At 50.2% G+C, this 27,042-nt stretch overlaps 1 protein-coding gene across 17 annotated transcripts in view; it reads right to left on the minus strand.

Moving 5' to 3' along the window:
- NFIX (nuclear factor I X) overlaps window positions 1-27,042 on the minus strand; it is a 211,685-nt gene that overhangs the window by 108,669 nt on the left and 75,974 nt on the right. For 6 of the 17 annotated variants that reach the window (XM_039513957.1, XM_039513961.1, XM_039513963.1 and 3 more), the window contains one exon: window positions 17,485-17,645. The exons of 7 other annotated variants lie outside the window; for them this stretch is intronic. In XM_039513957.1, the coding sequence (XP_039369891.1) occupies window positions 17,485-17,511 (27 nt within the window). In that variant the 5' untranslated portion in view covers window positions 17,512-17,645. Of the gene's footprint in view, window positions 1-15,661; window positions 15,791-17,484; window positions 17,646-17,983; window positions 18,006-26,820; window positions 26,899-27,042 lie in introns of those variants that run through there. 4 more of the 17 variants (XM_039513962.1, XM_039513964.1, XM_039513975.1 and 1 more) reach the window with 4 other exon arrangements.

Genomic DNA, 27,042 nt, shown 5'->3' on the forward strand with positions numbered 1-27,042 from the left:
CATTAACCGCCTAGCTCAGCTCCGCTCCCCTCCCAGAGCTGGGCATAGAACCCAGGAGTCCTGGCTCCCAGCCCCCACTCTCCTCCCAGAGCTGGGCATAGAACCCAGGAGTCCTGGCTCCCATGCCCCATCCCCCTGCTCTAACCACTAGTCCCCACTCCTCTCCCAGAGCTGGGGATACATCCCGCCTAACTCCCAGCTCCAGCTGATTAAACCCACGTCCCAGTCCGGAACTCGATGGGTGTCTTCCCCCTTCTCCAAGCCCCTTTCAAACCAGCACAGACTTGCCCATCCCATGGGAAGGGCACCCCCCCCAGCACCCCCTGACCAGGGTCCAGGCCAGCACTGCAGAGCAGCCAAAGGGAGCCCTCCCGTGGGGCAGATCCCTGGGCAGGACTGGCAGAGTGACCCCAGTATGAGCGAAGGGTGAATTTAAACCGCTATCCTCTGTGCTCCCGCCTGCGCCCAGCCCACGCCGCCAGCCTCCAGCGCCCCCCTGGGACGTTTCAAACCAGCCCTTTGTGCTGGGGGGCTCCTGGAAACCCCCGCAAAGCTCCCCCTTGTCCTGCCAATCCCTCCTCCAACCTCCCCTTGGCTGAGACCCCGACTAACACCCCCTCCTCCCGCCGCCAGCCAGGCTGCTGGGGAGCTGAGCCCGCTGCCGTCAGGCTGCCCTGGGCCACGGGCGCTACTGTAATACACCGAATAACGTCCAGCACCTAGCGCCATGGAGCCCTGGACGCTACCACAACACACCTAATAAGTGACATCATTCTAGCAGCAGAATTCCCCCTACACACACTTGCTCCAGGATAAGAGGGGACTTCTGCCACTTCCCTTTCTGGCACCCTGGAAGCGGCTTCCGCCGGCCCCGAGCCTCTCCTCCAGCGCACTGCGGCTGGTCTCCATGGCAAGGCTTTGCCGGTGGCGCTATCCTCGCGGAGACACGGCCGATATCTGACAAGGGCTTTGGGGTGGCGCCTCCAGCAGACCCCAAGCAGAACCCGCTGTCTGGGAAAGGGCCCTCTTGGCCAGGATCAGCTGGGGCTTGTGCCAGCAGGGTGAGCGGGGTGACCTGTTTCCCAGCCGGCTTACGGGTCAGCTGCCCTGCAAAAGGAGACGCGAGCATGGCACGGGCTGGCAGACCCACGCTAGCGCTAATCTGGCTAGAGCAGGCGATAACGGCAGCCCAGGTGCCAGCGCCCACCGGCAGCCTGCGGACAAGCCCAGGGACCATACGGCGGTTGGAAAAAAAATTGGGTGCAGTGGGGGGGGGAAGAATCTCTCCCTCTCTGGAAGACACCCCACCCCACCTATCCCCATCAGATCCTCTTCCAGTCCCTGCATTGCCACATTTCCATCCATTGAGGCCAAATGCCCTGTGTCCACAGGCTCAGAAGCCTCAGCCAGCCCTCCTGCACTGACAGCCGAAGCTGAGCCCTGGGTGTTACCACCTCCCCACCCCCTGACTTCCCCACCTCGCAAGAGAAACAGATCGTTAAGCCAAGTCCCTAGCTGCTGATGACGCTTTTTAGAGCAACCCTAGTGCACTGCTAACCATCTGATGGAGCTGTGATAATTGACATGTGCTGACAAGGGATTTGAAGGTCCTGGGTCCCCCCCCCCCCCGATAATTCTAATGCCAACAAAGCTGTGAAGGGTTATCTGCAGCCATCTGGCTGGAGGGATCCCGAACCAGGCTGGATTTGATGGCCCTGAAATACCCAGGAGGGGCACATGCACCCCAGCTGTCTCTCCCCTCCCTGCCATCTCTCTTGATGCCCTCCTGGCCACCAGCCCCACCCGGTGCCTTTCATTCAAAGAGCTTTGCAAAAGCACAGGGCCAATCTGGCCCTGGCACAACTCAGGTGCCTCTGGTTAAATGGGGTGTGGAGCCAGACCAGGTCAGGGCCCCAGTGTGCCAGGCGCTGCACAGACATAGTCCCCCCCACCCCCTGAGAAGGCCGGTCACTATTATTATCCCAAGAGCCTGAGGCAATGAGAAGGGACAGAGGAAGGGATATGAACCAGGAGTCCTGGTTCCAGCTCTAACCGCTACACCACACTGCGCTGCCAGGTAGGTCCCCTGGATCCCTTTGTCCCTGCTCCCGTCTGCTCTAACCACTAGACCCCACTCTCCCGCAAGGCTGGGAGAGAACCCAGGAGTCCTGACCACCCAGCTCCCCCTACACTAATGACTAGACCGGGGTAGGCAATCTATGGCACGGGCACCGAAGGTGGTACCCGAGCTGATTTTCAGTGGCACTCGTACTGCCCGGGGCCTGGCCACTGGTCCGGGGGGCTCTGCATTTTAATTTAATTTTAAATGAAGCTTCTTAAACATTTTAAAAACCTTATTTACTTTACATACACCAATAGTTTAGTTCTATATTATAGACTTCTAGAAAGAGCCCTTCTATGCACGTTAACACGTACGACTGGCACGCGAGACCTTAAATCAGAGAGAACAAATGAGGCCTCGGCGCAGCACTGCTGAAAGGCTGCCGAGCCGTGGGCCAGCCCGTGCTCCTTCCCTAAGGAGATGTCCCCCCCACTAGCGAAAGGCCAGGTCTGCACTGGGGGGGGGGGAGGGGCCTCCATTTCAATGCCCCCAGGCTGGGGCAGACACACATCCCCACCCTTCAGAGCCCAGCGGGGGGGAAAGTCCATTAAAGTGTGTGTAGGGGAGCGGGGGACACATGGGCTAAGTCCAGAGGACCTGGCTCTCAGCCCGGAGCCACAACGGGCTGCTCCCGACCAGCCACGCAGGCTGCTCGGACGCTTCCTTCCCCAGCCTCATCACTGGCTGCCAGACCAAATGGAACAAGCGCTGATCCCAAACCCCTGCGCCACGCTGCCCCACTGACCGCCCCATACCTCCTCCCCCGTCGCCCCCACCCAGCTTCCCAGGGATGGGCTTGCAAGTGGGCCAGTCGCCATCTTGGCTGCTGCAGCCAGGATTGAACCGGGACCTCCGGAGCAAAACCCAACGCTGCTACAGTGTGAGCTAAAGAGCCAGGCCTCTGCCGCTTGGCACTGTAACAACTCGTATCCTCTGTGGCTCAGCGCAGAGGGGGACCCGGCCCAGCACCGTGCTGCACCAGCTGGCTACGTGAGCAGACAGCCACACACTGTGGCAGGGTGAGACCATAGTTAAGGTTCAGTCAACCAGCGATGTTTCAAAGTGCTCTAAAATCCACAAGCCTGCTCTGCTTGTCTCGGAAATTGCTGTAACTCCCCAGGGTACGGGGAGCAGTGGAGCCGTGCAAAGCCTGGATGTTTCGGTTCGCTGGCAAGTCTGGAAAACCAGCGGGGGGGTTCGGCCCAAAACCTAAATTTTTCCAAATTTGGGGGTTAATCAAAAAGGCAAAAGAATAACTCACTTTGGGTGGAACAGGAGCATTTTGCTCTTGCAAAATCAAAACGGTTTGATCAAGACAAAATGACATTTTTAGACATTTTCATTCATCAAAAATTAGTTCTGATTGCGACCATTTCTAAGCATTTTGAAGTAGATTAAAATAAAAGTAAAAGAAACGTTCAAACAAAAAGTCACTTTGACTGGAAAACCTGGGCCAGCTCCTTTCGAACCCCTCAAAACCACATTTCCCCCTTTTATTTTTTAGCTTTTTTTCCCCCTCTTTAAACCAAAACAATTTGGTGAAACTGACACAAAGTCACAAAAGGTTCCACTGTCCGCGAATGTACATTTCTTTGCCGGAAAAAAGATTAGTCCGAAAGTTTTCACGCAGCTCACGTGAGTGGGACAAGTTTGGGGTCAGTTGTTCCAGCAGTTCCCGAGAGAACCGGGCAGAGAAAACATCTAGCCAGTGCATGGTGCCTGTTCTTATCTCGTTTCGGAAGGGTGACTGGAGCTGTCCCTGCAGCACCAACCTGAGCTTATCTCCGTGGCCTGAACCTCGGGGGCTGCCCCCACGCGGGGCTCTGAGCAGCACGGCTCTCAGAGTTACTGGCTCGGTGCGTTGACACACACCAGGAGCGCACAGCAAAGAAAGGAGCAAGCAAGCTAAGCGCAGGGGACCGGGGATCAGCCCTCGAACGTGGGGCCCACCGAGCCGCGCGAGGTCTTCGCTCTGCCAGAAGGTTTAACCCCGGGAGCAGAGCTCAAAGGACTCTACAAGTCGCTGTGGAAAATGGCTGAGGAGAGTGGGAGCAGCGGGACCGCCTGGGGCACTGCGCCATGTCCCTGCCATCGCAGGCTGCCCGTCACCCAGCTCCAAACCAGGGAGGCCCTTTGCTCCTACAGGAGGCTGTTCCGGACCCTCCCGGCTCTGGAGCTTAGAAACCGTCTCCCTATTTCCAGCCTCAGTTTATCCCCATTTGTTCTTGGGCCAACATTGTCCTGGCTCTTCCCCCTCCCGCGTCTTACAGAGCGCGATCAGCCCCTCTCTCAGCCCGCACGTGGCCTGGCGAACCACGCCAGGATCGCCAGCCCCGATTGCCCCAGCAGCCTCATCCGGACCCTGCTTATCAGGCGCAAGGGTCGGGGTGGTTTGCTCAAGGGGTTCCTTGGCCCCTCGGGCACGTCGCCCTGGCTCCCGCCACGTCCTCCAAAAAACTAGAGAAAGTCACTGGCAAAAACCTGTTCCCGAGGAGCTGAGTAAACGGGCGGCGACTCGTAGCCTTCCTGAACTCACCCCCGGCCTGCTCTGGAGAGGGTTAATTCTAGGGGAACTCAGCGCTCTGAGGGACTAGCCGCTCAGGCTTAACTGCCTATTAGCAGCGGGTTTGGCAGCGAAATGGGAAGGTGTTTGCCACCCTGTGGAAACGAACCATGAGTTCCAAATCCACCCCTCTGCCCAGAGCACCTGATGCGAGACATGCCTCGCTGGGCTGTCCTTGGATTCTGGTAGCAGCCCAGATGCCGCGGCGATGGGCAGCTTATGAATGCGGGGAGTAATAAATAAAGCTCAAATAGCACAAAGTGCTTTCGAGACGGCAATAGCTGGAGGGTATTTTAGTCTACAGAGATAGAAGAGATAAAACAAATTAACACCGAGTTCAGACTGAGCGATGGCAGGAGCAAGACAATTACACGCACCCTCTGACATAGATCCAGTGATTAGGACATGGTAGCTCGGCCTATGTGAGAGAGCCCTGGACTCAAGACCCCTGGGTTCTATTCCAGCTCTGCTACTGCCTGCTGGGTGAACGGCTGCTACTCACGTCTCTCTGTGCCTCGGTTTCCCAAGCTGTAAAACAAAGATGATGATACTGACCCCTTTGTAAAGCAATCTGAGATCTACTGATGGAACGTGCGAGTTAAGATTTTTATAGAGAGTCTCCTGTATATAATATATTTCGACAAACGAATATATTATACACACTCACACAGAGAGAATTCAGGCTGCAGAATATTTGCGCTACAGAAGTTTATATACCCACTCTTACATAAACGGATTGTATGTATCTATTCCCTCGTCCAGGCAGTTACAGAGTCTCTACATTACATTGGCAGGACCTGGAATTCAGACAACGATCCCTGGATACTTATGTACAGAGAGAAGGTAGAGACAGAGCCATGCTCCGGTAGAAATGGCGATCTATACTGACCAGTATAGTCACACTCAGGATTTCCAATGCTCCCCCACCCACACCCACACACCCACAAAGGGGGCTTGGTCCATAACCCACTTGTATTCTAGTCCATCTAGAGTCTTAGGTTATACCCCTCCCCAGTCTCTGACTCTCCTTCACTCCCCCATGCACCCGGCATAACGACAAGCACTCGCCGTACAGTAATTGCCTATTTCCGGATTTAAAAACAACTCGGCGCAAAGGGACAGGAATCATTCCCAAGGGCGGGGCAGCCGGCCCCGCTTTTGCCACTTCTGTGCTCAAGCTCATTCGACTCTGTGCTCCGGGCACTCGTACAATGCACGGAATGAGAGTTTAAGGGCAGATCCTCCAGGCTGACCTCCTGCAGCGCACAGGCCACAGACCCCACCCAGCACCCGCACACTAAACACGACAACAGAACCTAGACCAGGAATCTAAACGACCATGTGCCGCAGGCGGGGGCAGAGGTGCACCACACTGTGCCTCTGTGGCCAGCCTGCTTTCGGAGGCCGCTGGCACCGTCACACGCACACGCCAGACCCAAAAGCCGCAATCTGCTTTCGGGGCAGCGGAAGCAAAGTCGCTCTCTGGCATCGACCAACTTTACGCCAGCGGCCACCGCAGGGGTGCAGATTATAAATTTATATTCATTCGCTGCTTCACTCTGGCAGCACTTCTTCCGTTTCATGCACCCGCAAAACTGGGGGTGTGGTGGGGGGGGACTCTGTTAAAAGCCAGACAAAATCCCCCTCTTTTCCAGAAGGGATTGAGTTGGCATCCAGCTTTTCCAAGAAAGCTTTTTGCTTCCCATCAATTATTCAGATTTCCATTCCCCCCACCGCACCCCTCCCCCCAGTCTCTTTTTTCTGTCCCCTTTACAATTCCAGGCCTTTTCAATAATTTAATTTGCTTTAAAAACTCAACAAAACAAAAGCATCCAAAGTAAAAAGAATCAAAATACATAAATAAGTGATATTTAAACCAAAAAAGCTTCTGATCCCAGATAGACACACAAACAGGCCCCAAAATAGCTAAATCATTTTTCCTTCACACCTTCCCTTATTTGGATGGATTCTTTCAATTTCGCAATGAATGCCCCGCTTCCATTGAACTGAGACTGGTGAAGAACCAAAGAGAGCGGTCGATATTTTGGTGGGGACATGGGACCGGAGGCCTAGGAGGGAGCGGGGGAATGCTAGTCCCAGCTCGGTCTCTGTCCAAGGCAGCAAGGAAAGTTTGAGAGTTTGTTATAGAAATCAAGTCCAAGTGAGATCACTTGTGGAGGAAGAAAGGAGAGGGGCAGATTTGTCAGCTCAGATGGAAAAAAGGGCTCCCGGTGTCAGTTTCAGGAAAGGAGTTAATAATGGACAACAATAAAAGCAACCTAAAGAGTAATTAAGGACTTCCAGTCCATTTTGCTACTCCAAAGTGGGGGAAATCGTACAAGGGCTGCTTTATACCTTTACACTGTGTTCATAGACTCATCCCGAATGCGTACACATGAAAGCAACAGAGTAAACAGCAACTCTGCCCCCCCTCCCCATACTGGGAATGTTTTCACTTGGCAAATGCCTCTCTCAAAGCAGAGGGAAGAGAGTAAAGGCAGAGACATGTTGAATCTGGGGCTGGATCCTCAGCTGGGGTCAATCGGTCTTGCTCTACCGACGACAGACACCAGCTGAGATGCCAGCCCCAGGCTCCGCTAATCTTTGTTTCATGGGGGATCTCGCTCTGCTCCGAGATTTGGAAACACAGTTTGGGAAGGAAAAGGCCAACGGAGCAGCCTGAAATCCAGAAATCCTAAATGAAGACAAGCCAACCGAGCGCTCAGCCTATGGACACACATCATGCCATGGTGAGACCTCGGTTCCCCGAACCACACAAGGGGCCGGGAATTTAATTTGGATAAGCAGAGGCTTGGATAAGCTGGGGACTTTCTGACGCTGTTAGCATACACGGGGGAACATGACCTCATTCTGGATAAAGGAGTTATTTGGAGAATCAAAGCTCAAATAAACAAGGTTTCAGTGTATAGATTACACACAGATGCACAAACACACACACACACACACATCCTCTATACAGATTAATACCCATGGAGTGGAACACTAAATAGTCATCACACTTTGTAAATCTATATCTGAGCACACCCGGTGTGCTGCAGCATCTGTAGAAGGCAAGGCTAGAATGAAAGTTGAAAGCACTTCCCTGTAAATATGTATTTACACACTCATACGCCATGCACACATGTAAATGGATGCATATGATGTATGTGTGCATATTTATATCTATAGCTACATATTACAGACACTACATACATGTATGTAAAAATACACACAAAAAGCAGCTATAGATATTGTGCATTTCTAGGGCAATAAAACACAGAAAAACGTTTGTTTGTGTGTATTTACTGGTCTTTTCCTTTGTATAAAAGTGTTGCTGAGTGTGTGTGTTTGTGCACACACATGAAGACATGCTATATGCTTATCTAATCTAAAAATGACAATCAGAAATCCAGGCTAAAATACAATTTTTGTGCTTGTTGTGCACAGCCCCACACCTCAACATACTATACATATCTGGGTTTAATTCTGAGCCAAGCAAACTCTCCTTGAGCTCAGTAAGTGATGTTCCTAAGTTAAGGCTGCAAAATTTGGCCAGCAGCCGTGTTTAAAATCCTCGTCCATAATGCTGCGATAAAGCCGTCCTTTGCATTTCACAAAAGTTCCTGGATTCGGCAGTCGGACAAAACTCATGCGAGTCAATGATCCAAGCGTACCCATCGTCCTAAAAACGGTACTTTCGCCACCGATTCCTGTTTGGCATTTTTAGATCGTATAAACTTACAGGGTCAGATCCTCAGCTGCTATAAAGGGGATACAGCTCAATTGACAGCTATGGATCTACAGTATATAGAGATCATATATAAATATATATTGTGTTCTTGAGAGTGAGTGTGTGTTTGTAGTGCAGATATTCATGCCTTGCCGTTTTGTCTATGAAAAATGCACAGAGTAGTAATAATACACAGATATGTAGACATCTGTAATTTATAGAGGCACCCAAAAAATTACATCTGCACTGGCTGGCGAAGTTCTCATTTTATAGACCATTACTCCTTAAAAAACAAAATGTGGAGAGTAAATTTGCCTCCAAAATTAAAAACAACTATATCCCAGTGCCCAGAGCACATTAAAATATAAAAATTAAACAAACAAACAAACAAAAAGACTTTCCGAGGAAAGATTCCACTTAAAAAAAAATCAGCAAAAGAAAAGAAAAACAGTCAAACTGAACTTTAGGTTTTCCATTTTTTACTGTACATTTTTTTTTTTTTGCTCAGTAAGAAAACCGAGAAACTGCCCATTTCGAAAGCCAGGGATTGTCATTCCAATGAGAATGGAAAGTTGTTTACAGTTTGTAATTAAGTTTCTATTGATAGCCCCAAACTGTGAAAGTATATAAATATCTTAATGAATTGTTTGTAAACTCACCTGAATACTGTCTCAACACTGCATAAATGTTTATTTATAGGCTTCGCTAATTTCACTCTCCCTGTTCAGCTCATTGTTTCAGTCTTTGTATGTGTGGTTATATAATATTTTTATGCCTTCATTTCCCTTGCAAGTACCTTAACTTCCTCAACACTCAGACTCTTTTCCCAAAGTCTGAAAAACCCACTCTTTGCTGCAATCTTTCCAATGCCTTTTTTTTTTTTTTTTAAAGAAAAGACCACTGGCAAAACTCCCATGGCTTTCCGCTAGAGCCCGAACCGACTGAAATAAGTTATCATCTTGAACTCCCTTTCCCCCCCAAAAGCTCCTTGTGTAACAAATTCTGCTCTGAAGATCGGGAGGGAAGAGTCAAACCCGTGGAGCAAAATGTCTAACAATAGCGGATTGGATGGGGCTGCTTTCAAACGACCTGTAGGGTTTTTGTTAGTCGGTTTGGTTGGTTGGTTGGGTTACCCCCTACCCGAAAGCAGGCCACAGCTTTCTATGATTTTCTAAATAAATAAGGCCCAACGCTGCCTGTGCTCTAGCGGTAACACCAGTCAGGTCAACAAACGACTGCATCCAGTAGTGAGGATTTACAGAATCAACCTGGGGAGTAGTCAAGGAAAACCGAGCAAGGAAAAGGTGAGCAAGGATTTGCGTTCGGGAGGCTCCTCCAAAGCAGGCCAAGATAAGGAGCGAGCGAGCGAGCTGGATTTTCCATCTGCACAGCTACATGTGTGTGCAAATATCTTTCAAAATACCACCAGATGGAGGAATAGGGACTGATAGCCCAGCTAACCACCCCGACTGTCCAACTCTCTGGTCAGTGAAAAATGCACTTCCCCAAAGATTTGCCTGTCAATTTTAGGTGGGTCAGAAAGGCCCAAACTCTGTCCCCTTTATTAGAAGGCCACCAAGTCACGCCAGTATAAAAATCCACCCTTCATTCCCAACGTTAGAAAACAGAGGGTTCAAAATGCATTTGAAAGGGGGGCGAGAAGAATGCAGACTTATTAAGGAAATTGGATTTGGAATGTGTAACTAATAATTGCTTTAATGGATTACACGTATATCTAGGCTATGTTATATATGCACACAAATTAGACACTTACCCAGATACTAGATTCATTTCACACAGTAGGTTGTTTGTGTGTGTGTGTGACTGGATATATTAGTATAATAGCTACACACGGATAGAGAACATATATCATATCTGGAGGCACAGCTACAGGGGTGTGGGGCTGCACACGGCAGGCCTAAATTGGAGTGATTTCAGGTGTCCAACACAAGGCTCCACACAGGGCCTGATTTGAAAGTGTGAAATGCCTCAGATCACTGGTCACTTTTACAAATATCAGCTGATGTTTCTATGTATGACGTATACATATGTACACACATTATGATGTATGTGTAATCTGTGTGTGTGTTATACAGAATGAGTATAGTGTGTATATTCAACTTTTACATATATATAAACACACACACACCATACACACAATCTACAAATCTATGTTATATATAGATGAATAGTGGGTCTATATATAATACACATACAATATATGGTATTATATATGTGTATGGCATGTATATATTTGTGATATACATGCACTATATATATAAAGTGTAAACTGTGTACATGTGATATTATATACACACACTGCATATACCACATAAAATATGTATATTGCATATGAATTATTATACGCAAATCCATAGTATACAGTAGAACCTCAGAGTTACGAACACCTTGGGAATAACTCAGAAATGTCTGTAACTGAACAAACTTCAGGGCTGTTCTTTCAAAAATTTACAGCTGAACGTTGACTTAATACAGCTTTAAACTTCTGTGATTATTGAAATGAAACAATCACAGAAACAGTTTCCTCACCTTGTCAAATCTTTTTTATTAAACTTTCCTTTTTTTTTTTTTAGTAGTTTACATTTAACACCATATGTCCTGCATTTGCCTTTTTTTTTGTTTGTTTGTTTGGTCTCCAAATATGGTGTGTGGTTAACTGGTCAGTTCACAACTCTGGTGTTCATAATTCGGAGGTTCTATTGTATACGTGGTTAGGATGTATATGTGATTATACGATATAAACGCACTATACGTACTACATACAGGACCACATATTATCCACAATGTCTACAGCGTACACACGAATATTTAATAGATGGTTCTATATAGGGTGACCAGATGTCCCATTTTTAAAGGGACAGTCGGGACTTTTTCTTATATAGACGCCTATTACCCCCCACCCCCGTCCCATTTTTTCACAGTTGCTATCTGGTAACCCTAGTTCTATATAATATATAGGTGTGCATGGATGTATACTGAATATATTTGTACATTACAGACACAGCATATAACATATACACACACTAAGCACATACAAAAAACAATATTGATTACACATTCCAAATCAAATTTAAGAAGTCTGTGTATATATATATATAATACATACATGTGATATAGATATATAAAAAGCGATCTATATAATACACATATATATGTATGTGTGTGTGTATGTGTCTATAAAAAGTGCTTTGAGACCTACTGATAAGCCCTATATAAAAATTAAATATTATTAATTATTATTATATAAAAACATGCATACGCACTTATATATAATACATACATCCCTTATATCAAACACACACAAGAGTGCATATCAGCACATAAAGGCCAAAATTAAATACAAATAACCTGCCTGATTTAAATCAATTATCAGAATTGCAAATAGTAAAAAAAAAAAAAAAAAAATTTGCAATGACTCGAAAGTCCCCACGAAAATAGTGTTGGCTTAAAAAGCAAAAAACTCAACACCTTGGCTCTCTTTCTTGGTCTTCTTTCTCCATATTTCAAACATGCTCCTCCAACTCCTCCTAGCTAGCAGATGTGTATTTTATTTTATATGTGCAACGTCGTGCGGATCGGGGGGAATTTTTTTTTGCAAAAAATAAAACCCAGAGCTGGTTGTTAGCAAAAAAAAAAAAAAAGAAAAGAATACGAACACTCGGGAGTGATGGAATTGGGCCAGGTGAACTGAAGAACTGTTAATACAACAGAGGTAGTAGCAGACGAGAGTTCTCCTTCATCCAACAATAAAACAAACACTTACAGAGCAGATGCCACTTAAAAAGCAAGTGGCACCAAAGGCAAGCGACACGGAAGGTAGTTTGATAATTTTTTCGCCTCCACCATGATAACCCTGCGCCCCTCCTGAAAAGCTCTTCTGTGGATTCTGCCCCTCTCAAGTCTCTCCTACCAACTTCAGCCAGGCCCGAACTTCCCCACTTCTAGCACATTATTTCAAACTCAGGGCCCCGGACTGTTTCCATCGCAGGCAGAGGGAGACCAAGCTTTTGGGGCCAGATTCACCATTGGCATAAGCTATTATCATGCAACAATTGACACCAATAGAGGATCCAGCCCTCTATTGATCGGGACAGCAGGCTCGGGCTTGCCAAGTGCTCAGATCAGGAAATCCAGTTCCAGAGGCCGATATGGGAGTGCCCAGGATTGGGCCCTACAACAATAACCTAGTTCAGAACTTCTCTTCAGCAAGGCTCGCAGGTCCAATATTTGAGACTCTTTTCTAGGAAAGGGAGCGGGAGGGACAATACTAGTTGAACTGGGACAGGGGGTGATTTTAGATCGCTAATAACAGGAAAGGGAGAGGGGAAAAAAACTACTCTGCTCCAGAAACTGAAACCAGGGAAATCAGTTCAGAAGTAAGCCAGGCAGAGGCAGAAGGGCAGCGGGGAATCTGCCAGGCTGGATTTAATTCACTGGGCACAAACAAGGGGTGACTCCGAAAAAGAAAGCTGGGTTTTCCCTCCCTGAGGCAGAAACGAAACTGGCCTCTCCAGGCTGGCAGGGTCCCAAGGACGGGGCGAACAGAGAGGAACTAAAAAACAAACAGATGCAAGAAAATAACCCTCCAAAAATATTCCAAAACTTATCCCAGAAATGGCAGGCCTGGCTTGAAAAGTTTGTAAAAAATACAGACAGATACTGTGGAGGGGACAGAGAGACAGAGAGATTCTCATGCTGTTTCTCTAGCTATTAAGATACATATAAGTATTAATAATTATAGGCTCCACTGCTAGATAGATATGGACCTAATGCTAAAATATCGAACCAAGTTTGTAATGTTATGTATGTAGAAAGACAGGACCAAATGTGATGTAGCTACATAGCCATTAAAAATATAGGCTCTAATGCTAGATAATTATACAGAAAAATAGACCCAGACACACGCATATATATGTATATAAAATACAGGACTAATGCTAAAAATATTCTTTCCAAGCCTGTGACATTACAAAAAATGCACGTTTTGGCCTGGAGGATGGGGGAGGAATTATGACGCAACATTACATCTTTACTCTCCCACCTTACCCCCGAAAATGGATTCCTGCCCAACTAACGAAACATCGTGAAATTATAACGAAGTTGGCTGTTGTCTCTTCACTTTTTTTTTTAAATTAAGTGACCCCACTTAGTTTGGCTTTGGATTTTTAAAGCCTCTTTGCTTTGATTTTTTTTTTGTTAGGGGTTGGGTTTTTTTAGGTTTTAATCCATGGAATGATGTTGTAATTATTGTTTTATTGGTAACAACTGTCTTTTAATTGTTCACATGGCACCCCAGAGCATCGTGGGGAGTGGCGGAGTGAGAAGAAAGATGCCTTGATAAATAAAATCATCATTATCAACAATGCTGTTTGTGCAAAATACATTTCTCTCTACACATACCATGTACTATAAGATATCCACTACTAGTTACAGTATGTAATGCAATATATCATTATGTTGCAAAAATATGCATGCCACCGACAGACATGTATGATATTTTATGTACTGCATGTATTATACACAGACACGCACGATTCACCTACACACCAATTCATATGTATCACCTATATATTACATGGACACATATTGCCAGGTACTAGGCTGGTATCACAGAAATGACTGCGTGTATATACAATATACACACACACATATATACCCAGACACGTTGTATCTTAGGTACAGTACAGTAGTTATATTTTATATTTAATATCTGTAAATCACTAAATATAGGGTATTTTAGGTAGTGTGTGTGTGTGTATACACAATTTATATCATATTATATCAATTCTTAAATATAAGTTACTTTGAGTACAGTATCCGTGTGTTCACACACACACTATATTATATAAAATATTAGGTTCAGTATCTATGTATGTATTTGTACTACACACACACACGATACCTAAGAAAAATATATTTCTAGCTCTATCGCACACTCGTAGCTCTATCGCACACTCGTAGCTCTATCGCACACAGACGTACGTGTGCATATATCATTATAGAGATGTACGTACTATGCCAGATACCTTATATTTATAGAGAAGTTTTCATCCATAAACATTGGGCGCTAGTTGCTTATTTCCATACCTAAAACTGCCAGTCATTGATTAGGTACTGATAGTAATTGCTACTGAAGTGTAAAGGACCTAATGGAGCCCATCCACAGCCACCACCTCTTTTTAACAACAAATTAAAAAAAAAAAAATCCTGGGACCACATTGTTCAGCCAGGAACTCTCCAGAGTAACTTGCGTGAGTTAAAAAACACCCTCCTCTAATTCCAGCTGCTCTTTCAGAGTAAAATGCTCATTGTCATTGTAATAATTCTCCTGATCTCTTATCAAATCCAAAATGAAAGAAGGCAGAACTGAAGTGAATTCATGATATTCTTCCATAACCAATAATAATAATGGTTTGCTCTATTTATTACTTACTGTTGATTAAGGAAAGGAACAGATATTCCCAGCCACTGAAAAAACTATCCCCCCCCCAACCATTGTTCCCACCAAATGAGCAAACAGATCGGCAAAGTTTCTACACTGTGCTCTCCAAAAGTGCCCCAAACCACAGAAATTACAGCCAATTAGAAAGATCCATCCATGGCAAACCTCAAAGATGTGATTCACATTATTTGCAGCCAGCATGGCAAAAAGGAAAGGAAGAAAACAGAACAGACAAAAACGCCTTGCGAAGAAGCGACTCCCATTTCTGTGTATCGGTGCTGCTCACAAGCCCACCTATTTACTTGGCTCCCTGCTTAAGCAAAAGTCATTTAAAACAATAAAAGTGCAATGTCATTTTGGGGTTTTTTTTTTTAAATAAAGCCCTGGATTTCCTTAGGGCTGAGTTGCTTTATGTAAAAAAAACCAAACATTCCAATGTGTAATTGACAAGGATTTTTAAATCTTTAAGGACACTAAACTATACAAATTGGTCTTTAAAAAAAAGTCAGCTATTGAAGGGCATCAATTATACCCTTCTTATAACAAACTGTAAAATATTTCAACGTAAGATGATTTGTAAAAGAGCATCAAATAATGGCAAAATACGCTTCAGACTGAGGCGTGAATGTAGGGGCTGCTAGTTCAGAGCTCCGCTTCCTACCCCCCTCTTCAAAGCCAACCTGCGGCAGGTCCCTGACCTGCCTGGGGACCGCCGGCCAAGGGGGGCTGGAGACTAGCTGGGGACGGGCTGGGAGCTGGCCCCGAGCCGCTACTTTCCCCCACCTGAGTCGGCTCCGCAGGCTGCCTGGGAAACCGCTTCGCAGCTATGGGACGGGCTGGGGGAACTGGAAAGTTGAAACAGACAAAAGCCAAAGTATCTTCGCTACGTGAAACTTCCTTCTGGTGGCATTAAAAATAGACCTCGTTCCCGCGTTCCCTCTTCGTGGATCCGACCCCCCCGCCAAAGAAGTTACGTGATCAGCGCCAAAGACCTGTTTTAAATCGGCTTCACCCCCCTTCCCAGCAGCAGCTGAATTTCTCCATCACTCAATTGCCAAGTGTTGGGGGTGGGGGGTTGTTTTTTGTGTTGTTTTTTTTTTAATTATTTGAGTGGAAAAATTCAAAAGCTTTTGGACGGTTACAAAATCAATTCTTAGCTGCATTTCAAGCCAGTGTCCCCCCCTCCAAACTCAGAAATGTCACCATAGCTTCAGCTCATCCAGCAAAGCTAATGCTGTAAAGTGCCTTTTCAGGGAGCTCTGAGCTGAAGAGTTAAAATAACCCCCCCGCCAAAAAAAAATCCACCGTTTTCATTAGCAGCAAAACCCAACATTTCTTTGCCCCATAGATTATACACGGCGGGGGGGATCAAACCCATCCCCAGAAGACCATAAATCCAACACATCCGAAACAGACAGAGATCTAATGCAAACGGTGCAGCCCCTTATTTTATTTTTATTTTTTTTTGCATGGTTAGAAATGTTGCATTGATTAACCCCCCCCCTTGCAGCTTGTAAATTTCAACGCCTTCCCCCCGCTCAGCGACCATGGAAAAAGCTCCCAACTCTCCGCTTCTCCAAACTTCCTCTGCTCCGAACGCCCCCTTCTCCGCCGCCCCACTTTGCACCGTCCACACGCTCGCTTCCCTGCTCCCTCGAGAAACTGCAACCGCCCCCGCCCCAGGTTCGCCGCTTCTCCCCCGAGAAATACAGCCAGGCTTTGGGCCGAACTTTTCCAGCAAGGGGAGAAAGGGGAAACTCCCCTACCTGACCCCGAGCAGGGAGCGCAACAGGAGAGGAAAACAGACAATCCAGGAGCAATTCTTCCCCGGGCATTTAGGGACTGCCTGGATTTCGCTCCCGCTCGGAATGGGGGGGGGGGTTACTTCAAACCAAAAAGACAAACTGGGCTTTGGGGTGGCCGGGTTTCTTTAACAACCGAAGATCTCAGCGCCCCCCCCCCCCCCGCCCCAAACACAGAAAGGCAAAATCCACTGCAAGCGCGAGCAACTTCTAGCATTAGCAACCGACCCTGTGCAATAACCCCCGCGCGGTGCAGATCATAACAGAAAAGACAAATATTAAAATCACGTCTACATTTGTACAGTGCCCCCCCCCCGCTCCCGGTCCCGCTCCAACCCCCCCCCCAGCATAGCTGCATGCATTAATCCAGCAAACCCTCTGCCCCTTTTCCCCTGCCTCCCTCCCTCCCTTTCTCTCTCTCTGGTTTTTAATTCTTGAAATAAATTTGGGAGAAGCGCCATTTTCTGAACTAAACCCATGTGCAGTGAATATAACAAAGAACTTGGAAACATGCCATCAAACCCTCTTTCTCTGCAGAAAGAGAGAGAGAGAGAGAGACAGGAAGAATTTTTGTTTCAAACAAAAACACAGCCCAGACAGACAGCAATAATCCTCCCCCCAGCCGCACCGCCACAGCCTGGTGCGTGGCCCGCACCCACATGAAATCAGGAGCAAACCCAACAGCAAAGTTTCAAAACATTAAAATAAAGAAATAAAAGCAATGAAAGAAACAAACAGAACTTGCTTCTCTCTCTCTCTCTCTTTGTTTGTTTTTTGTTGTTGGTTGGTTGGTTGGTTTGTTACCTGGGTCAGGCAGTATGGGGAATACATGGTTATTTTTGGAAAAACACGGGTGCAGAACTGTTTTTCATATGGAGAACAGCTGGCTAGGTGGCTGCATGGCTAATGCTGCGGCAGCTCCCTCGCTAGTCCATGCTGCCGAGTGGTAACCCCGCCTTGGAGCTCTGAAAGTGAAAGTTTAGACAAAGTTTGGAACCGAGAACACTTTTGCCTTGAGAAAGCTTCAGCTCCCTCCCCCTCTCCCCCCGCCCCGCTCCGCTCCCTCCTCCCCCCACACTGTATGCGGAGCTCTGCCCGCCCCTTCGCACTGCAGCCCGTCGGGGGAGCGAGGGACTCCCTCCGATTCGGGTTCGCGGCGTGTGTGCACGGGCTGGGCTGGGCTGGGCTGGGAGCAGCCTCGCCCGGGAGCTGGGGCTGGTCACCCTTGGAAGGGTCTAGCCCCCCAGAAATTTGAGGCGTGTTTCCATTGCAAACCCCCCGCTGCTGAGCCAGGCCCGGGCACCGTAAGGAAGCCAATCCGAATTCCAGAGGCGTCCCATAGGCAGGGCAGCTCGCTTCAGTGGGGACCGGCGAGGTTTGATTTGGAGCCGGAGAGGGGTTAAAATCGCTGGCTTGTCCTGCTCTGCCATCATCTCACACATGCTCCGGGGCTCCCCCCCCCCCAGAAGCAGAGGCGACCCCTTGGACCCTGCTTTGGCCAGGCCCGTCACTTTCTCGCAGTGCGAGGCTCCTAGCCAGGGTCTGGGGGGGAGTGTTGGGGTTATGCCCCCCGCAATGGGATGTGCACAGCGCTGTACAGATCTTTGTCCCTAGCAAACCAGAGCTCGGCTGGAGCCCAGCCTGAGAACACTGAACAGGGGCGGGGCCGGCACTCTGTCATGGGACACAAGGGAAACCAGGGGGGAGGTCTTTGGAGCAACTGACCTGGAGAAAATGTACACGCTGGCAAAGCGGGGGTTAAGGTTTTTCCCTTGGACTCAATCCTGTTCCTCATAAACTCGTTTTTTAAATGTCCTTGAGTTAATTTATTTTATTGCTAAAGAGGTTGGCTTTATTTTAACAATCCGCCCTAGTGTGGTGCAAAGGGGAAAGTGTGCTCCAGCATGTGATAGACCAGTGGCTCTGGAGATCAGATAGACACATAGACAGACGTGGTGGTATGGAACTAGGTAGACTGACAGACAGGTTGTGTAGATAGATAGATAGATAGATAGAAGGGGTGGATGGGGATAGATAGATAGATAGATAGATAGATAGATAGATAGATAGATAGAAGGGGTGGATGGGGATAGATAGATAGATAGATAGATAGAGGGGGTGTGGGGGGATAGATAGATAGATGGGGTGGATGGGGATAGATAGATAGATAGATAGATAGATAGATAGATAGATAGATAGATAGATAGATAGATAGAAGGGGTGGATGGGGATAGATAGATAGATAGATAGATAGATAGATAGATAGATAGATAGATAGATAGATAGATAGATGGGGTGTATGGGGATAGATAGATAGATAGATAGATAGATAGATAGATAGATAGATAGATAGATAGAAGGGGTGGATGGGGATAGATAGATCGATAGATTAGATAGATGGAAGAAGTGGGTATTCACCCACGAAAGCTCATGCTGCAAAACGTCTGTTAGTCTATAAGGTGCCACAGGATTCTTTGTTGCTTTTATAGATAGATGGGGTGGATGGGGATAGATGGGTATGAAGATGGATGGGTGTATATGGCAATTAGATGTATGGGTATGGAGATGGATGGGTGTGTATGGAGATTGGATGGACAGATGGGTATGGAGATGGGTATGGAAATGGGTGTGTATGGAGATAGATGGGGATGGAGATGGATGGATGGGTATGGAGATGGATAGATGGGCATGGAGAGAGATGGATGGGTATGGAGACAGATGGGTATGTATGGAGATAGATGGGGATGGAGATGGGGATGGAGATGGACGGATGGGTATGGATATGGAGATGGAGATGGATGGATGGGTATGGAGACGGATGGGTGCGTATGGAGATAGATGGGGATGGAGATGGCTATGGAGACGGACGGATGGGTATGGGTATGGAGATGGATGGATGGGTATGGAGATGGATGGATGGGTATGGAGATAGATGGGGATGGAGACGGACGGATGGGTGTGGGTATGGAGATGGATGGGGATGGAGATGGGTATGGAGACGGACGGATGGGTGTGGGTATGGAGATGGATGGATGGGTATGGAGATGGATGGATGGGGATGGTGACGGATGGTTGGTATGGAGACGGATGGGTGTGTATGGAGATAGATGGGGATGGGGATGGAGATAGATGGGGATGGAGATGGATGAGTGTGTATGGAGATAGATGGATGGGCATGGAGAGAGATGGATGGGTATGGAGACAGATGGGTATGTATGGAGATAGATGGGGATGGAGATGGGTATGGAGATGGATGGATGGGTATGGAGACGGATGGGTGTGTATGGAGATAGATGGGGATGGAGATGGACGGATGGGGATGGAGATGGATGGGGATGGAGATGGATGGGTGTGTATGGAGATAGATGGGGATGGAGATGGGGATGGAGACGGACGGATGGGTATGGAGATAGATGGGGATGGAGATGGGCATGGAGATAGATGGGGATGGAGATGGATGGATGGGTATGGAGACGGATGGGTGTGTATGGAGATAGATGGGGATGGAGATTGGATGGATGGATGGGTATGGAGACGGATGGTTGGGTATGGAGACGGATGGGTGTGTATGGAGATAGATGGGGATGGAGATGGACGGATGGGTGTGGGTATGGAGATGGACGGATGGGTCTGGAGACGGATGGGTGTGTATGGAGATTGGATGGATGGAGATGGAGATGGATGGATGGGGATGGTGACGGATGGTTGGGTATGGAGATAGATGGGGATGGAGATGGGCATGGAGATAGATGGGGATGGAGATGGATGGCTGGGTATGGAGACGGATGGGTGTGTATGGAGATAGATGGGGATGGAGATTGGATGGATGGGTGTGTGTATGGAGATGGATGGATGGGTATGGAGACGGATGGTTGGGTATGGAGACGGATGGGTGTGTATGGAGATAGATGGGGATGGAGATGGACGGATGGGTGTGGGTATGGAGATGGATGGATGGGTCTGGAGACGGATGGGTGTGTATGGAGATTGGATGGATGGAGATGGAGATGGATGGATGGGTCTGGAGACGGATGGGTGTGTATGGAGATTGGATGGATGGAGATGGAGATGGATGGATGGGGATGGTGACGGATGGGTGTGTATGGAGGAGGATAGATGGGGATGGAAATTAGGTATCTGGATAAAGGCAGGCAGGTGACAAGTACATAGCAGGCAGAGGGGCGGTTTCCCACTCTAGCCCCCGGATCCCCAGTGGGGTCCCAGGGATTGCCCAGCCGGCCCTGCCTTCCCCTCTTGCTGGATTTCCCTATGATACTGTTTTACCAGCCCGGGGAGGGGGGTCTTTCCTGCCCTTCTGCACCTGCTGCTGCGCAGCCCCTTGCCCAGCCCCTGGTCGCACTGGGTGCCCCGCTGGCGAGCCCCATGGGAATCCAGTGCAGGAAGCCGGGAGACCCCGTTCCCCTCAGCGGGAGTGTGGGGCAAAGCGCAGTCAGGGGCAGGGCTGAAGGCAAGTTTGTTAATTTCACCCTGGGCTGAACCAGGTGTCTTCTGCAAGGGGCACCTGGCTGCTCTCAGGGATTAGCCTGGAAGGCCGGCTTGGGGCTCAGGGGGGTCAGCGGACTTGTGAGGCATCAGCCCCCTTCATGCCCATCCCCTCCCAGAGTGGCATCTCCTGGCATTATGCTTGTGCCCTCTCTTTCCAACAGTGCCCCACTGCTGAGACACTGGCTAACCCCCACCCCCACCCCACCCCGTTTGCTCCAGGAGACAACAGTGTGCTTGCAACTCAAAGCAGGGAGTTTAGAATTACCAGGAGGGAAGAGGGCTAAAGTTTCATCTTAATATCCCCAATTGAAAGCCCTGCTTTGTTTCTGAGTTGCTGGGGCAGAAACTGGAGGGGGGGGCTCTGATGTGGAGAGAGGGTTTCAAGCATGGATCCAAGAGCTGCCAAGGTGAGAGGGTGGGGGAGGGATAGGAAGGGAGAAAGGGGAAAAGGCTACCCCACTCAGCAGGTTGGGTGTGAGTGCCAGGGGAGCGGACAGGTGGGGGGGGGTTGAGGGGGTGTATGTTTCTCTGTATGTAAAATCCTCACTTTTACTCTCTTGAAAATGGTATATATACACACACAAGATAAACAGAGGGGATTCACACACAGACAGGACACACTCTAGCTGTGCATGCACACACAAACACACACAGACACACATGACACCACACACACAGAGTATACACCCAAAGGCGGGATACACACAAGATACACACACACAAACAGGATACACACTAGATACACAGCCACACAACACATGCAGAGTACACACAGAAGATATACCCACAATACACAACACACACATGCACAGGAGGTGTCCTAGAGACACACACAGGTGTAGAACAGGTTAGGAATTTTCCAATACATTTATTTTTTGTTGGAAAAAGTTGATTTGTCAATAGCGAAACATTTCCCAGGAATAGGTAGCTAGGGACAAATTCCCCATTCTGGTTTTTGGCGGGGTTAAAGGCATGACATTGTCAAAATGCAACGGGCCAGTTTTAAGTTCAAAAACGATTTTGCATTTCGAAATGGGAGTTAGTTCACTGTTCAAAAAATGTAAAGCTGGTTTTTAAAAAGGCCGACGTGGGAAGGAAACGGTTTGAGCTCCTTTCCCTTGGCCCAATCGCCGTGATTTTTTTTCAGATTTTCGGTTCACGGAAATTTGCAATTTTGACTCTTTGTGATGGGAACACCTCCCGAAATCTGGCCAATTCCTACCTTATGGGTGAGCCCAGCCCCCCAGGGTGCGTCTACACTGCAGCTGGGAGTGACCCCGGGGAGACAGACGCACACGAGCGAGGGGCCAGCTGGCGTGCGACAAACAGCGCTGTGGATGTTGCGGTTCGGGCGGCAGCCTGGACCCACCTGACCTCCAGGCAGCTACCCCGGCTGGGAGGCTCGCTGACAGCTCCAGTGTAGACACACCCAGAGAGGCCAGAGGAGGTGCCTTTCATTTGGCACAAGACCAAGGACCTGAGTGCTGCTGCCTCCATGTATTGGGAAATGGCCACCCAGGCCTGGCTTGGCCTTTCGGTCTTTCAGGCTGGGTTCTGCGCTGGAGCTGAAGGCACTACAGTGCCTGGACCTGCTTGGAACTGGGTCCATTAGCCACTCTCCCAACTCCCAGCCCGGGTCTCAGTGTCACATGGGAGGAATCTGTCCTGGCAAAGGCCTGGGACCGCGCACAGAGAAACAGCAATTCCCAGCTCACTGTCTGGCTATTCATCTGCTCTGAGCACTGCAGCACCGCCCCCCACGCACACGCTCACAAAGTCGGGAAAAATCAGTCTCCTTTTACAGATGGAGAAACTGAGGCACAGAGTGATGAAGGGATCACAGTGAGTTACGGGGCAGAGCTGGGAAGAGAACTAAACAACCTTGACTGTCAGCATCTCCCCTCCCCCAGCTCTAACCCACCAGCCTCCACTGCCCCCGAGCTGAGGATAGAACCCAGGAGTCCTGACTCCCAGCCCCCAGCTCCAGACCACCCCCCTTCCTACTCTTTGCAATAGAACCCAGGCGTCCTGCCTGCCTGCCCCTTGCCATAACCACTTCTTGCTCCTTTGCGCAGCTAACGATCAGCCCTGGGATTCCCCCTCCTGTGCCAGGCAGGGGAAGGGGCGCAGCAGAGGAAGGAGAAGCCCATATGCCGTTGTGCCCCGCTCCCGTGCCATCTCCCCAGGGAGTCGTTCCTGAGGGGCTGCTTGGCTCCATGACCAAGGTGGGAGTGGACAGGGGTCAATGCCAGTGTCCTCCCCATCCGCCTCTTGGTCAGTGAGCTACGGTGGGGAGGGACACACCTTAGAGTGGAACGTGCCAATCGGGCTGGAGTCTAGGGGGACAGGTTGGGAAGCAAGGAACGAGACCTGGGGCCTTTCCCCTCTCGGGGGCGCTGGCTCCAATCTGGCCCCACAGCAGGGGGACTGGATGGCTCAGGGAGCTGGGGAACGGGACATGGGTAGGGCTGCCACCTGTGAGGTAAAACCCCCATTTCATCCAGGACAGCTATGTCCAAAAATGGACAATCCTGGGAAATCCTGGACAGGTGGTCACCTTACACATGGGGCTTTTCCCCTCTAGGGGGCGCCGCCCCCAATCTGGCCCCAGGGACTGGCAGGCTCGGGGGGGGGGCTCTCCCCTCCAGGTGGCACCAGCTCCAATCTGGCCTGGCCAGCAGTGACCCAACGGGCAGTCTGGCATCCTCCAGGAGAGGAATTTGCCAGCATCATGCTGCCTCCATTGCTGAGCCGAGCTCCCCATGCCCACCAGCCTCCCTGCTGACATGGGGGGCTGAGGCAGGGGAGGTCTCTGATACAAGCCCCCATTGAGCCAGCTCCTTCCCCTGGCACCCAGGCACCACCCTCTCCATTAACTCTGCTGCAAGGCCTAGGCACTGAGGCTGCCCCACCTCCCGGCGGCCCAATTTTCCAACTGCGAGCCCAGCTGTTTGCCACAGCACCAGGCAGTGCCAATGCCAAGCAATGCGCCCCCTCTGGGGAGGGGCTGGGACGCGGCTCTTTGCGCCTCCCTTGTTTCATTTAGCTCCTTGCTGCGGCACCAAGCCTGCCGGGGAGTGGGGCTCAGCTTTAATTCAGGCACCCGGCCCTGTGAGCCAGGGAGCCGCTTTCCCTGCCATCTGTCGCCACTCGGTGCCGAAGGAGACGCACCATACAGGGGCTGGCGCACGAAGACAGCAGTGTCCTGGCTCAGCCCAGCCAACAGGAGCGGGTAAGCCTTTCCTCGCTGGGGCCCCCGTGCCCACGCTCGGCACATTCGGCAGTGCTGCCACGATGCTTGCATAAAAGACAGAGGGCTCTGTGCCACATGGCGGCAGTAGGGGCGCAGAGCTCCCAGGCAGCACTGCCCAGGGAATAGGAAAGTCTCATGTACAGTTCGGGGATGGGGGGAAGGCCAATAAGGTGCAATAGAAGGACCCACACAGCAGGGGAAGATGAACAAGGTACCACAGAAGGTCCCACACAGTGGAGGGAGATGAATGAGGTGCCACGGAAGGACTCGCGCAGAAGGGGGAGATGAATGAGGTGCCACAGAAGGTCCCGCGCAGCCGGGGGAGATGAATGTGGTGCCATGGAAGGTCCCATGAAGCAGGGGGAGATGAATGAGGTGCCACGGAAGGTCCTACGAAGCAGGGGGAGATGAATGAGGTGCCACAGAAGGTTCCACGCAGTGGGAGGAGATGAATGAGGTGCCACGGAAGGACTCGCGCAGCAGGGGGAGATGAATGAGATGCCATGGAAGGTTCCACACAATGGGGGGAGATGAACGAGGTGCCATGGAAGGTTCCGACACAGTGGGGGGAGATGAACGAGGTGCCACGGAAGGTTTCACACAGTGGGGGGAGATGAATGAGGTGCCACGGAAGGACTCAGGCAGCAGGGGGAGATGAACAAGGTGCCACGGAAGGTCCCACACAGTGGAAGAAATCAGGAATTTCCCCAATCTTGATGTGATACTAGAGCAGCCCCTTTCCCCAGGTGGCTGCTGGGACACAAATGGCTCTTGAATCAACTCAGTTGCAATTACCCAGCCATTGGGAGGAACCTGTGATTACCGGCACGTCCCGCCACGAGAGGGACACTGTGCCAGGTACCTCCAGCATAGTGAGCGATGGAAAGAGCATTGAGCCAGAGCCATCCTGGGATCCACACCCCCGGCCATCCCAATCCCACCCAGGGGGCTGCCGGGCTGCTCCCTACCCAGACCCCATGTGGACCTGAGCCTGCTGGAGGGAGGGGGCCGCTCATCTCATGCTTAAGGCAAAGTGCCATGGAATTAGCCAACTACCCAGCCCCCAACATTTGGGGTAACTCCCCCGGCACCTCCAAGCCCCAAGGGAGCCCAACCAGTACAGCAAAGCAGGGTGCAGGGCTTATGAGAGCCTCTCTGGGGCACGCTCCAGGGGGTGCACTTCCCCAGCAGCCCCCCTCACGCATCGCAGCCCCAACTCAGCCACCAACCTGGCTGCAGACCCCAAGTGCCGGTGCTCTGAGTTCAAGGGGTCTCAGACTTACCACTCAAAGCCCCGCCCTTCCTCGCTGGTGGAGAGGCCAAGGAAAGAACGAACCCTAGACAGTGACTGCTCCGCACCCCTGGGGAGTGGCTGTGGGTGCCCCCCACCATGCCAAGCTGGTATGTTAGCTCTGCCGCTGCATTAACACCGGGCATAAATCAAACCCAAAGTGACAGTGGTTCCAGGCTGGGGCTCGGCCCCAAGGCAGGACTCCTGGCCTTGGAAGGGAGTGGGGCCTAGGGGTGAGAGGTTCTGGTCCCAGCTCTGGGAGGGGAATGAGGTCCTAGTCCAGCCCTTGCCACCATCTGTCCCCACCCCCAATTGCCAACCAAGGGGCCAGGAACAACCCTTCCCTCCCCCACCCCCGAGGCTGGAATGAGCTGGGGAGTAATCATCATCCCTTTGCACCAGTCGATCTCCAAGCACCTTACAAAGGAGGTTAGGAGAATAATCCCCATTGTACAGACAGGGAAACTGAGGCACAGAGAGGGGAAACGACTGGCCCAAGGTCGCCCAGCAGGCCAGTGGCAGAGCCAGGAAGAGAACCCAGGTGTCCTGAGTCCCAGGTGTTCTAGCCCCAGGGAAGCGGGGAGCTCAGGGCTCGGATAGCAGTGGGGCTGCGGGTCAGGATCGAGGGGCACCAGCAGACCATTGTAAGAAGCTTTCCTGATGCCCGTCTACACTAGCCAAGCCCGTCTCTCCCCCCAGCTGAGTCTGGTTTCAGCCGAGGATGCACCCCCCCCCACACACACACACTCAAAACGGCTTCAGCTTTCCACAGGCTGCTCCCTCTGCTCCCCCCGTGTGCGGGGGGGCATCCTCGGCTCTCACAGCTGCGCCCCTGCCCAGCTCCTCCTAACTGGGCCGATGCCCAAAGAATGCCCAGCCATGCCAGGAGCCGCCTGCGGCTGGGGGATGGGGGGCAGCTGGAGGCCCGGGAAGGAGCGGGTTTTACAACACGCCAAGGAAGGAGCCAGGGTCTCTCTCGCCCACCCCCAGAACGCAAGTGGCACGACTGCCAAAGAGGGAGGTCACTGGGTAACCCTCTCCCCTGCCTAGAGCACCCCCATTCCCAGGCCTCTCCCGCCCATCTCCTCACCTTTTGGGGTAAAAGAGAGACCATCTGTGCCCCTCCCCCCGATCCCTCTTCACTGCCAAACCTCTGATGCCAGTGTCTGTCTCATTGTGCCTGGACCTGCCAGCTCTGTGCCATGCTCCTGGCGCCTCCCATCTCCGCCCCCCCACCCCGAGCGCTTTGTGCAGCGGGGGAAGCAGCTCTTTATTTGAAAGCTCGTCATATGGGGGGTGAATTGGAGATTCC

This window comes from Mauremys reevesii, linkage group 25 (assembly GCF_016161935.1).
Source record: "Mauremys reevesii isolate NIE-2019 linkage group 25, ASM1616193v1, whole genome shotgun sequence".
NCBI classification, from domain to species: domain Eukaryota; kingdom Metazoa; phylum Chordata; order Testudines; family Geoemydidae; genus Mauremys; species Mauremys reevesii.